General features: G+C 44.0%; 1 protein-coding gene across 1 annotated transcript; it reads left to right on the forward strand.

The window, feature by feature from the left end:
* The first annotated feature begins 11,661 nt into the window (after positions 1-11,661).
* On the forward strand, positions 11,662-14,029 carry LOC147453069 (uncharacterized). Its single transcript, XM_086518570.1, has 3 exons — positions 11,662-11,858; positions 12,210-12,275; positions 12,656-14,029. Exons 1-3 carry the CDS (start codon positions 11,726-11,728, stop codon positions 13,483-13,485), a joined length of 1,029 nt encoding a protein of 342 aa, XP_086374696.1. The 5' UTR covers positions 11,662-11,725; the 3' UTR covers positions 13,486-14,029.
* Positions 14,030-14,691: the final 662 nt, after the last annotated feature.

Here is a 14,691-nt window from a genome sequence, read left to right on the forward strand (position 1 = left end):
CGTTCTTGTCTTTTCCATTGGAAGCAAAGCTTGAGTCAACACACAATGAAGTATGTGGTGCAAGCTTCTCAACACACACACAAAGAAATGTGTGAGAAGTGGAGGCAAGCACCAACAAAAGAGGCAGCAGCAGCAGAGGCTCGTCTGATACGGCAATGGTGGCGTAACGGTCATTGCATAGACCGTAACATTCCATACATGGATTCATGGCTTAGTTGGTGGAAAATTCGTATTGCACATTGGGGTGGCATTATGTCATGCGTAGAAAGTAGCTCTGATGGACCAAACACTCCACGCACTAACCTTGTGGAGAGCAAGCATGGCAGCTGGCTAGTAGGGGAGGGAGGGTTTCCGTAAACGCATATCATTATATGATGCATGTACAACCGACCTTGAAAATTCCATCCTACAGAGCACAAAGGACATTTCATACAGCCATGGAAAACACATTGGGAAGGGTTCATCAATACAAAAGCTTACGGAACGCCATGAAAAACTCCTAGCCAAGTGATTAGAGCAGTGAATGCGGCTACTGAGGGCACTCCAATGTATAAACAACCAACTCCATTAACAGGAGATAAGGAGACATCAAGGCAAAAACGGAAGCCAAATGAGGTTATCAACGTGGAAGATGATGCATCACATAGGCCTAAGTACAACTCGGTCAACAAAGATCGCAAGAAGTGTGGAAGACCACGTAAGATCAACTTTGCAGAAGAAGAGATATCACAAACCCCAAAATGAAGTATAGGTTCTGGTGGGCAGTATGCAGTTGAGCGCAAGGTCAATGAGGCAATGTGGGCCATACGTTGAACTCCACAAGGTAGTAGGGTCACATGTAGCGGCACACCAAGAGGCGGACGCAGGTGTGGATGCAGTATAGTAGGTTCTAGCCTTGGTATACCAGCCCCATCGTTTGAAGGTTATCGAAAACATCCAAATGGTGTGGTGCGTCAATGGTTTTGGTTTTGTCCGGATCATGTCTTGCATTGTCATATAGTAGACCAGAACATTGAGCCGCAGCCTCTTCATCCACCACACACTTGGCCTGTGCATGTGGGCACCAACCTATCGGAGGATGAGGTGCAAATATTGCATGAAGGGGGGTATCAAGTGGAGCTAAGCAAAGAAGGAGTATCTAATGTAACGCCAGTTGCTCAAGAACAAAATATGACAAACTCTCCTTTCAAGTCAAAAGATGCATCCACTCTTGAAGGCAGTGCAAGAGTCACAGTGCGAGATGGTCTACGTGTACTGTATCGGACTTCCATTTCTGAGGATGCTGCTCGCAAGATCAATCTAGCACTAGCCCTGAGAGCGAATGTCGTAGAAGAGATATGTGCAGCAGATGGTGTTAGTGAGGTCTTCAAACTAGAGACGAAAAGTGAAGATGGTAATGTCGGGATGTACAAAGTTTGTATTAGCAACCAGCCATCGTGCACATGCCCAGACTTCATGGAACGGGTGTCAAAGCAAAAACCATATCTTGCATGTAAACATTTGTATTTTATTTATTTGCGTGTGCTAGGGCTAAGCCAAAATGAGAACATGTTTATCCATCAACCAATCCTGGCAGATGTTGATATCTTCAGGGCACTGAGTCAAAGCCGGACTTATCCAGGCATGGATGCATAGCATTTGACAATGCTCACTTTTTCTTAGTATGCTTTATGTACCTAAAACAATTGTACTACTTTCTAATTTTATCTTAGGATGGTCACATTTGGATACATTCATTTGCAACTTTTTTTCATATTTGAGTACTGGTTGTTTATGTGTCAAATCGTGTATAAAATAATATAATATTACCACAGTGGCTATAAATTTCCATAGCTTGAGTTATTTTTGTGAAAGCGTCCACTAGCTTCCTAGCACACCTCTCCTTCTTTCACGATGCCCGACGATCTTGAGAGTAAAATAAAGTCTGCGTGGGATGCCATGGAAGCCATTCCAAATGGAGAGGCATTGCATGGAGCCGACTGGTTTTGTCAGGCTCTCAAGGCAACCATCAACGTGTATCGCCTCTATCAATGCCGCAAGGAACTCAATATGCGGAGCTTAATCAATTTGAACGAGACGGGACAACTAGCTTTCTCTTGCTGGAAGAAGATTGGGCTCATCACAGAGGAGGATGAGGAGGAAATGAGGCAGCAGCTAAGCAACGTGGTGAATCTTAATATGCCAATCGAAGGAGCACATCAACTACTAAAACCGGGACTTCCAGAAGATGAACACTTCTTGTTTATGTAATGCAAGTTTAATAAAATGTAACTTTTTTATTATTAATGGGAGTTCTTGTTTTAAGTACCCTTGTCTATATTGTTTTTGAAACCTAGCTTCCATATCTTTGACTGTGTCTCAACTCTCTCTCTCTCTCCATGTGGCTCTCTCTCTCTCTCTCTCTCTCTCTCTCTCTCTCTCTCTCTCAAAGAGAGAGATAGAGATAGTCCACAAAGAGGAATAGATAATCTTTTTAGGAATCTGCTCACCTGATTCCTAAAAAGCGCTCGCCTAGAAATATCCCCCTTCTATGGGAAAAGCATCTTTCGAGGTTAAAGAGGGAAGATCCAAAAGTCCCTTACTACTTCAATTACAGGGGAAGATCTTCGTTGTTGATGAATATAGCTGAGACCTACAAGAATCTTTTCCAAAGATTAAAGGGATTATATCCATCTCACAGGAAAGGCAAAAAGGGCTGCTGCTAATAAGCACAAAAGAGCCTTAGCCTTTAAGGAAAATGACTAGGTATTGCTAAAGTTTCTCAAGGCTCATCTGAGGCATACTACGGGCAAGAGTCCTACGGACCACCAACGGTATGATGCTCAACTAGCAAAAAGATACTATGGTCCTTAAAATTCTTAAGCCAGTCAATGATATGGCTTATCAATTGAAGTTGCCCAACCATTGGCTCATGCACCATGTTTTCCATGAGAACCTACATAAGCCTTACAAAGGAGCGCCATCAAAAGAAGCAATAGTTGTTGTAGACACTCCAAAAATCAAAGATCAAGAAGAAGTACTTCAACTTGAGTCCATCCTATGACATGAAGACAAGGTATTAAGAAACGGTAAGATTATCCGACGATATCTTATTAAGTTTAAGAATTACTCTTTTAAAGATGCTAGATGAATGCAAAGAACTTAGCTTAAGGATAATATGAACCTTGTTAATGCTTACAATGTTGCACTAGAGTAAGCATATGAAAATGCATTTTAAATAGAAAATGTTTTTGTCTCATAAGACTAGTTCTCTTTTTATTGTGCACAAATTTAAAAGTATGCATGCTTAGAATCCTGTTTGTGGTGATGATGTCTCCCAAACACCAAGTAGAACTTGTCACTCGTATGATATGGACTAAAGAGCAGACATGCTTGCGACAGCTACGTCTCCCAAGCATCAAATGGACTAGTCATCCATCTTGGAATGATGTTGTAGGGTAAAAAGGGATCCTCTACCCGCTAAGAAACATGGACTAATGACTAGGCTTTATCTTCTCTACCTCATAGTCGAGGACGACTATGATTTCAAGAGAGAGGTAATGTCATAAAATATAATATCTAACTTTACCAAATGATTTTCTCATATTAAATTGATCATTTAATGTGGGAGAATAAATGAGAACAAGAGTTAGAATAGAGACATGTGCTTCTAGACCTGTCTCAACACGGGACCAAAAGGAGAGATGGTTTCATCTCAATAGGGGTCCAAAAGGAGATGGTCTATCAAAGAGAAATGTGCAATAAGTGCTTCTAGACTTACCTCAACAGGGGACCAAGAGAAGAGATGGTTACATCTCAATAGGGGTCCAAAAGGAGGTAGTCTATCAAAGAGCAATGTGCAACTAATGAAGCTTAAAAGACCTTAGGGTTAGCTTCATTAAAGACTTCCAATGGTTAGTGTTAAAAGTCCTTTGACCTTAAGCAAGCTAGGGCTGTGCTTGATGTAGGAACCCGACCTAAACTTAAGCAAGCTAAGGCTATGCTTGAGGTGGGAACCCCACCTAAGGTGCTTGTCATGCTGGATGACTAAGGTACTTGAGGTACTTGTCACATTTAATGAGGAAGTTGATTGAGAAGCTTCCTATGCATGGGGGGTAAGATGCTTGAGTCAAAAAGAGAACCTACTCACTTAATGAGGAAGTTGCTTGAGAAACTTCCTATGCATAAAAATCTCAAAGTTAGGGGAATTCTAAGTGAGCACATGGGACACATGTCAGACTCTCACTAAGCTTAACCACATGGTGTACTTGAATGCTATTGGTTGGGCTAAAGAGGGGTCCAATGAGATTCTACTTCCATCTAACAAATATCTAGATATTTTCAAGCTCTCTCTCTCTAAGGGGTAAGGAGGACACTTGTCAAAAGACTACCCATATGCTTGATTGCATGCTGGATGTGATTGGCTAAGGGGAGAGGGGTCCAATGAGCTTGTAGTAAGTAGAATTTTTGCCCAAAGCAAGAAAGGGGGGTGCTAGGGGGATATACTCCACACACACACACACACTCATTTGCAAAGCTATTCTCACTTGGTGAAAGTTGAGGAATACCACCTCCTTCTCCAAGCTTGTGAAAGTGAAAGCCTACACCAACACTCTTGGCTATGGAATGCAAATCCAACCAAGAGCTATGCTTCAATGCTTAAGCTTGCCATCTCCTCCATCTTCATTACTATGCTATTATATATGCTAGCAAGAAGAGTAATGATAAGTGAGGAACTATTTCTTTCTCCTATGGAATGTTTCTTCTTCCTCTTCCCTATCCTCATTCCCTGCTGTTGGAATTAGGGTTGCAGAGAAACACACACAGCTTGGAGAAGACGAAGGAAGCTCAAGGCACACAATAGAGAGTGTGTTACTTAGTGTGCAATGGAAAGATAGATAGCCCTAGAGTGATGGGCGTATATACAATGCACGGGGGAAAAAACCTCCTAAAGAGGGAAAAAATGCCCCGGCGGTCCTAGTGTGTTCACACACATCACTACCACATGTATATGGTAACAAATCCCCCCTGGAGTGATGCGGTGAACGAGAGCTGGCACATGAGTAAAGGGAAGTGCCATGCCCTGAGGACAGGATCAGTCCACAAAGGGGAGTAAGCCCAAAGCTTTGCGGAAAGCTTCAAGCTTCTCACGAGACAATGCCTTTGTGAAAAGATCTGCAAGGTTGTCCTGTGTTGGCACATAAGCCAAGCTGATCTCTCCTGCTGAGAGCCTCTCCCTGACATAGTGGTAATGCACCTCAATGTGCTTTGTGCGAGCATGAAAAACTGGGTTCCTCGCAACTGCCAATGCGCTCTGACTGTCAGTGTAGATAGTGTTGGCAGTGTCCTGTCCAACACCCAAGTCAGCCATAAGGCGTCTGAGCCATACACACTCAACTGTAGCTGTGAAGACTGCCCTGTACTCAGCCTCACAACTCGAAGTGGCCACAGTAGGTTGCTTCTTGCTCAACCATGATATACATGAACTGCCAAGCATGAAACAAAAACCACTTGTGGACACTCGCGTGTCAAAACAACCAGCCCAATCTGAGTCCGAAAAAGCATGTAAGTCTGGCGGCAATGATCCCCCCTTGGGATAAAACAAGCCAAGATGTAAAGTGCCACTAAGGTAGCGGAAAATCCTCTTGACAGCCTGCCAATGCTTAGACCCTGGGCTATGCATAAATCTGCTGACCTGCGAGACTGCAAACTGAATATCTGGCCTCGTGTTGCATACATAAATGAGGCAGCCAACAGCAGTTTGGTAAAGAGTGACATCAGCAGGATCGCCAGCATCATGTAGACTCAACTTCAAACCTGTTTCCATGGGAGTGGCAATAGGTTTGCAATCCTCAAGTCCAAACTTACATAGCAATGTCTCTATGTAACTTTTCTGACACAAGGCAATACCACCATCACACTGCTTAAACTGTATACCCAAGTAATGATGCAACAGCCCCAAATCTTTCATCTTGAAAGTAGCATTCAAATCAGCCTTAAATTCAGCAATATGTCTCTCATTTGGTCCAGTGATCAGCAAATCATCAACATAAAGAACCACAATGAGAAATACATCATCCTCACGCTTTACATACAATGTGCTTTCTGTTGGACTGTTACGAAAGCCTCGTTTAACCAAATGAGTGTCAGCTTTCTCATACCAAGCACGAGGAGATTGCTTCAACCCATACAAAGCCTTCTTACATTTGCACACTTTGTCCTCTTGTCCTTTTATGACAAAACCGCGAGGCTGCGTTACATAAACTTCCTCAAATATGTCACCATTCAAGAAAGCAGTAACAATGTCTGATTGATGTACATCCCAACCAAAATGAGCTGCCAATGCACATAGAAAACGCACAGTAGTCATACGACAAGTGGGAGCAAAAGTCTCTTCATAATCTATGCCTTTTTGTTGTGCATAACCCTTTGCAACAAGTCGAGCCTTATGGCGATCGATCTCACCATCCGGCTTGCGTTTCAACTTGTAAACCCACTTCGTACCAATGGCCTTTTTGCCAGGAGGCAAATCACATAAAGTCCATGTGTCATTCTCTATAAGTGCATCATATTCTGATTTCATGGCAGCAATCCAATTTTCTGAATTCTGTGCTTCATCAAAAGACAGAGGCTCCTCAACATCATGTAAACTAGACACAGCCAAAGCATAACAATCTGATGCATAAGATGCATGGCGAGAGCCTGAACGAGTACGACTAGATAAAGGTGCATCCAATTTACTGTCACGCAAAGTGTGCACCAGCCATTTTGGCATACCTCTAGCCTGCTCATTTTCAGCCCTTTCCTCATCAAGTACATCATGTACATCTGCATCAGTAATAGGCTGTTCTAAAACATTTTCAGAAACCTCCATAGGCTGTACATTTGCCTCATTGGAACTTACATTCGTATTTCCACCACTGAAAAGAGGCAACAAAGTGTCATAAATGTCCTGTGAGCTTACATTACTGTCTCTAGTACATGACAGCAAGGGTTGAACAGAATCTTCCACAAACACTACATCCCGTGAAACCAAAATACGTTTTGTTTGCGGATGATACAACCTGTAACCTTTGCTTTCAGTACTATAACCAACAAAAATACATTTGACAGCCTTATCATCCAATTTTCTGCGCTGCACTTGTGGCACCAAAGCATATGCCAAACAGCCAAAAACACGCATGTGCTCAATAGAAGGTTTTCTATCATGCCATGCTTCATATGGAGTAATAGACTGCAAAGCTTTCGTAGGACACCTGTTAAGTACATAAGTGGCACACATGATGGCCTCAAGCCAAAAAGAATGCGGCAAAGCTTGACTTTTGACCATACATCGTGCCATTTCCGTTAGTGACCTGTTTTTCCTCTCAGCAACACCATTTTGCTGAGGTGTATAAGGCACTGTACATTGGTGTTTTATCCCATGACTAGCCAGAAATGCATTAAATTCATGAGACATATATTCCCCCCCTCGATCGGAACGGAGGGTGCCCATAGTACATTTTGAGACATTTTCAGCCATAGCCAAAAATTGTTTGAAGCACATAAAAACTTCGGACTTCGCTTTAAGCGGAAATACCCACGCATGCCTGGAGTAATCATCAATGAAAGTCACGAAGTACAGGTAATTGCCCAAGGACGGAGTTTGCATGGGCCCACAAACGTCACTATGCACAAGCTGCAACCTGCATGTGGCCCTAACTGAACCATCCTTTGGAAACTTAGAACGCTGCATTTTACCCAGAATACAGCCTTCACAAACATGTTTGATAGGTGCTTCAAGAGGCGGCAAAGAAGCAACCATATCAGATTTCTGCAAACGCAGCAAACTGGCAAAATTCAGATGACCAAAACGTGCATGCCAAAGTTTTGCATCTGAAATAGCCCTTGAATCTGCAACAGCATTTGCAAAATTTTGTCCACACTTGTCATACAAAGTGAGCTTATACAGCCCATGGCACAAAAGCCCAGATGCAACAATTTCATCACCAAAACTGAGATCATGAACTGTACATCTGTCATCCACAAATTTGACTACAAGTCCAAGTCTAGCAAGTGCGGATACAGACAATAGATTTTTCTTGATCCCAGGTACATAAAGTGCATCAACAAGTGTGAAGGAACTGCCATTAGCAGCAGTGAGCACAATCTTTCCAACTCCCTGAACTGGATAAGAGGCGTTGTTGGCACAAGTGACTGAATTCCCATGAGGGACAGACTCGAGAGAGGTAAACAATTCACGATGTGAGGTAATGTGCTTTGTAGCACCACTGTCGAAATACCACACATGTGAATCTGCAGCAACTGACAAGCATGCATCATGGACAGCAGGATTGTAAGTGCACTCTGCGCTAAAAGCCCATTCTGCATCAACATCAGCATCACAATCTCCTTTCACAGAAGACTCAACAATGGCTGCATTTGTAGTGGAACCAGCATTTGCAGTGGAACCACCCTCTTTCTTCTTAGCCTCTTTGGCCTTCAACTTAGGACACGACTTGATCAAGTGATCATTGGCTTTACAATAATGGCAACGCATTTTCTTTTTGCCCTTATCACCAGAATTGCCAGACGAAGTGCTGCCAGCAGAAGCATTAGGAACAGAAATTTTGCCACTCGCAGCAGAACCATAAGAAGTGGCTGCATTACTGTTACCACCCTTTCTTTGAGAAGCAATAAAAGCCTGTTCAACTGCACGCTGCCTAGTCCTGTTTTTTCTAGAAAGTGACTCTTGCAACAGCAATGTGCATAATGCATCAAACTTGACAACTTCAGGATTTCCTTGGGTCATCAGTCTCCAAGTACTAGCAAAAGTCTGGTAGGAATCTGGTAAGGCATCAAGAACAGTCTGCACAAGGGAACTGTCAGAAATGACTTCACCTGCAGAAATGAGTTGCTCATTGATATCCTTGACACTAGCAAGGAAAGTGTCCATATCATCTTCCTCATGCATAATCTTCGACTCTAGCTCTTTACGCAGCAAAGCAATTTTAGCCTCATTGCGGCTTGCATAAAGACCTGCTAGAATATCCCAAGCCTGTTTTGCAGATTTTGCTGAACGGATGTGAGGAATAATGGTGCGCTTCACAGACAACGCAATCAATGCATGAGCCTGCGCATCCTTAACATCCCAACGAGCTTGTTCTGCTGTAGGCAAAACAACTCTAACAGCTGCAATCCTTGCAGCAAGACCTGCAACATCCTCAATATCGCCTACATCTTCAGAACCAGGACGTACATCAATGCCCTGCACAATGTTCCAGACACCTTTTGACACAAGAACATGTTGCATCATATAAGCCCACATAGGGTAGTTGTCCCCATCCAACCTGTCCTCAGCAGCAAACATCTTGAACACATCTGTGTTGTTGTTGTCAGCCATGGTAAATGCTGCACCTGATGTGAAAACTGCCCGAAAATAGGAGAAATGGAGCGGGAACAACTTGTGCTATATAGCACAAACCGTAGAAGACTATAAGGTACCTGTTATGCAGAAAACGGCACTGACAAAAAATCTGCACAAAATGACGAAATAGCCTGTGCAGTACTGCCCGTAGTGGAAACGGAGGCCGAAATGAGCCCAAATCAAAATTCTGAGCAGACCTAGCTCTTCGAGCTGTCCCAAAATATTTGTCGACCTGCGAACGCTCGCCAAAGCTCACTGAAATCGGAGAGAGTGAGTAGGCATGTGCTGGAGCAGCTGGCGACTAAGCCCGGGAGGACGTGACCTGCTCTGATACCAATTGTTGGAATTAGGGTTGCAGAGAAACACACACAGCTTGGAGAAGACGAAGGAAGCTCAAGGCACACAATAGAGAGTGTGTTACTTAGTGTGCAATGGAAAGATAGATAGCCCTAGAGTGATGGGCGTATATACAATGCACGGGGGAAAAAACCTCCTAAAGAGGGAAAAAATGCCCCGGCGGTCCTAGTGTGTTCACACACATCACTACCACATGTATATGGTAACACCTGCTAGCTCTCTCCACCTTCGAAGGTGTTTGAGACCTTGGGACTGAGGCTTGGGATAGTTAATGCTTTCTTCAAGTTTATGTTATGCTTGTGATGCATGAAGCTTTTCATCTTCATTGCATCACCTAGGTTACAAGGAACACAAAGATTGTATTGTACTAAGTCTCTCTTGCTGGGAGAAACTATAATACAAACGCCTATTGGAGGGGGGACTGGCTCCATATGAATCCAGTCCTCAACTATTGTCATGTTCTCTAAACTCTCTCTCTTGCAAAAGTATTGTTCATGCCAAGTTAACTAGGTACCATGTTTATGTTGCTACCATTAATTAAGTTCACCTGCTATGCTCACAAAGTAATCTCTTAAAAGTGCTTCACTTAATTTCCTAATTTCGCTATTCTCAAAGTTCATAGGCCATTTCCAATACAGCTGGCATTAGCCACCCCTACTTACAATCCGACTTCGAACTTGTGATGTCCTAATCACATGGGTGTGTGTTTTTCCTTGTAGCCCTTGCTAGTTCACTTGATTATAAAGTAAATTCGGATATAAGAAGTCAATTCGGACCTATTAGACGGATCACGAGCGTCTAGGTAATCGTGCCCCACGTCAACGCTCTAGATGTGACCGATTGGGGTTTATTTAAGACCTTGTGGTGTATAGTGCCCCCCCCCCCCCCCCCCCCCCCCCCCCCCCCGCCGCCGCATCATGAGAGAGAGAGAGAGAGAGAGAGAGAGAGAGAGAGAGAGAGAGAGAGACATTTGGATGGATTACACCATATTTCTACAACACAAAATACAAACCTTTTTTGTTTTATTTTTTGCAATCTAATACTTCACATTATCCAATTTTACAGAATTGTGCCCACACACCCACACCCGCATGTCGTAGAAATTGAACCATAGCTTAGCCCCTCGCCTGTACCCCGCTAGGCCAACACAAAATACAAATCTTATTACAATCGGTTACACACCGAGTGACTAAGATAGAAGGCCATCAGTGCCTCAACATGTCGATTTGCCACTTTTGCACCTTTACACACTGTTGTTTAGAGGTCGCCGCCATAGCTAAGCTAGATGTCAGCACATACCACCAAATATGGCAGATCTTTCTTCAACCAATCAACGTGTCTACATCGACTTGTATTAATTAGTCCTCAAACTTCCCAACATGCAACACTTTGTGATGGCTGTCTGTAACCCTACCCTCGTGACTAAATGTCTTGAATGAAGACCCGACCATGGGATTGATGACGGACGACGGACGGCGAGGATCTGGAGGAGATCCAACAGCGAAAAAAAGAACGACGGCGCTTCCCCCACCGAGACTCAAACCCAGACGAGCGCTGTGGCAACCCAATGTCCTAACCGGGCGCACACGATGATTTGGTTGAAATGGGGGTGTGTTTATACTTATTTATGCTTGTCTGAGTTGACACCTCGGATGTCCGAGTTTACAAAATTAGTTCGAGTTTACTTGTTAAAATCTAAGACACAACGCGCCTCTGCTTTTGTGCATGGAGTTCTCCTCTGTGAATCCCATGACGGGGTCTTCATTCAAGAGCCCGTGTTCTTTAGTCCTGAGGTAACCCTATCTAATCCTTAGGTTCATTGGGCAACATGTTTTGAGTGTTTAAGCAGTGTGTAAACACCCTAATTTATAAGTAGTACTTACTGCTACCATATCTAAGAGAGACCACGGGCCGCGGGCGGACATCTACGGTTTGAACTTTGCCTGGCCGCCGTCGTCTTCATCATCAACGAAAAAGGGGCAAATGTATTCTGTCTGTCTTTCCATCCCATCCCCCACCATTTTCTTCCTCCTCCGAGCTTCATTTCTACGTCAGCTGGGAACTGAGTCTCGCCATCGCCGTGCCTGCGCTCGAGCTCGCTCTCACTTCTTCCTACGTCAGTGAGGTGAGTGTAAAGATTTCTTCCGCATAACGCGCTTCTTCAATCCGTTTCTACTGCATCTTTGCGGGACGAGAAGGCCTCCATAGCCAAAGCTACAGGCCTACGTCGAATCCCTCGCCATCATTTGGGAGAGAATCGTGCCAAGGCGTAGTAACATCATTTACCGGGAGGGGGCTTTATTATCAAAAGAAGAGGGAGAAATTTGACGTGCGTACGTACGTATTTTCTGAGAGTCAATAGTAATATCATTTCTTGGTGAAGGAGAAGACGCCGATGTGATGCCATTCGCGTGTTTTGCAGGTCCGCATCTCTGCTAATACACTGCAAGTAGAACTGGATATTCAGTTCTTCTCGCCCTCAACCACGGATCCGCCTCAACCTTGCTGTTTACAGTTTTTCATCAAGCTTTCGGTAAGTCTCTGCTCGTTTACCGCTCTTTTTCTTTATTCTACTTGACGGAAACACTTTCAAGGCTAACGATTTTCTCTTTAATAACGTCCCTTTTCGCGCTCAAACTGTAGCCATGTCTGATCTGAGAGCGGGCATGCACTTGATTAGCGCCTTACCATTTTTGTTTGTCCACTTTGCTCCTCGAGCTTGTTGAGTTTCTGCTTTCTTTCTTTTAAATTGCCAGATTTAGCTTCAAAATCTGAGCGGACTATCTGTTTGTCATTGTTGCCTGCTGCTATCTGTTTGTTTATGGCCTTTCCGTTCTGGAATGGTCATGTGAATCCGTTTTTTATCTTCCTTGCCTGCTTATAGCTTACAAGAAGATTTCGCTCTTACTGCAGTCACTGCAGTGGCCTTTCTACTCGGCAAAATGGGGCACTGGGTCACGGCTATGGCGGAAATGGGAAGAGGAAACTTTACCGTTGCAAGGGCCCCTGGTGTGAAGCATAAAATGAGGCCGAAATGGAGGAGGAGAGGTGGGAGCAGGTTTCAAGAATCACAGTCACAAGGTGCACCACTACGAGGAGGCAACTTCTTTGTACATAGGTATAGGGGAAATCATCCTCCTGAAGCACCCCGAAATACAACCTCCTACATTATCCGTTCAAAGTCCATGGGGGATGCTATAGCTCCTGTGGTGACACCTTCCCCTTTTACACCAGCAGTTCTACCTACTCCAGGCCCTCTTCCTAGGTACAAAGACCAGTGCACAGAAGAGGCAGAGGAATGGGGAGTAGATGGATATGGCTCAATGAATGGTCTTATTCGAATGAAAGCTACAAACATCGAGAAGGGTGCCTTGATTGCCGCAGATGAGGAAGAAGATGAAGTAGAAGAGGAGGTTGGAGATGAAAAGAATGATGGCCACTATGCACAATCACTTCAGCAGTTAGAGCAGCGCTTGGACCAAGGCTTAAACCGATTCGAGATGGTTTATCCATGCAGGCTGGATGCTCAGCAAGCCCCTCCCCTACAGGATCTCCTTATTGACCAAGAATATCACATTGCTCAGCTTGAAGAGGAGAACCTTACTCTGAGGGAGCGATTGGATCTCATTGAGAGAGAACTGGGTGACTTAAGAAGCCGCATCCATGTGTTGGAAGGTGGAAGTGACCACCATGACTCAGGTGAAGTGGTATCAGAAAAGAGCGTAGGCACTAGCTTCCTCTAGTTTGCGCAACAGGTAAGCAAGTTCACTCTCCGATGATTGGTGGTACCATGGCATAGTTCAGCGCAAGCTATTTTAAGCTCTGAGCTTTCTTCTCTCATCTAAGAGGCGTGAATGTTTCCAGGGAGATGTTCAGGCGAAGTTATGGCATTTTGTATTCAGAGAGAGGGAGGGAGAGCCTCGATACAAACGGTTTCCTTCGGCTCAGTAGTGTACATACGTTCAGATATAGTTTGTAGGAGTACCTCGGTTAGTGTTGTTCAATGTGTACATTTGATGCATATACACAACAACAACAAAAGTCCAGCTACCGACAGTAGGTTTTTGGTTTGTGAGCTGTAGATGTCTCTGGTCGACGTCACTAGCAAGTGCTCACATGAATCATTTGGTTAGCAGTTACTAATTACACAGAAAAATGCCACATGGGTTATTTTTTGATCTCCAGACGATAATGCTAAGCATACAATGTAGTCCATGTGCCCCATTTCCTGTTATATTTCTACCTCTCTTGTTCGAGGTATATTAGCAGTTATCTTGGCTTTTTCAAGGGGGTGTATCTCAGCATTTGTTTTTCGTGCTTAATATGTTGCTAGGTGATAACGTTAGGTATCCACCAGAAAGCCTTGTTGGAATTTTTTTGGCATTTGTCTTATGGTTAGCTTATCACCTTAGCTTTGTTCGACTATGCTTTGCATTGTTTTCGGATCTCCCCCCGTTCCACATCATGTGGAGGAGGAATCTCTCTCTCTCTCTCTCTCTCCCCATCAAATACATTATGATAAGACACAATGCCACCTCTGTGTGCATGCACTCACGGGAGACTATTTGTCACCTGTGTGCGTGCGTGCTTGCTTGCTTGCTTTGTGGCCATATAATAAGGCATGATGCCACCTCTGCATGCATGCGCGTATGAGGAATGGTAGATGGGATATTTGCCAGCTGCTGCATGGGCTCGTGAGAGAGAGAGAGAGGTTGTGCATTAAGGCGTGACGCGCGAGTGTAATATTCCACTTGATGCTCTGTGATCCTTAGTTATCGTTGTTGAGGGGGACTGCTCATCGCACTTTTGAGGTAGAAGTTTGAGTGTCATGACAAGAATCCAATTGGAACTTCCTTTTGAACAAATGAATCCCGAAGCAGGGAGGGCGAGTCCTTTGAAGTGCAATTCTAAATTACTACGAAGTGTGATCGATATCCCCTTTAGAAAAC

The sequence above is a fragment of the Adiantum capillus-veneris genome, chromosome 8 (genome assembly GCF_014529385.1).
Source record: "Adiantum capillus-veneris isolate H3 chromosome 8, ASM1452938v2, whole genome shotgun sequence".
Lineage (NCBI taxonomy): Eukaryota > Viridiplantae > Streptophyta > Polypodiopsida > Polypodiales > Pteridaceae > Adiantum > Adiantum capillus-veneris.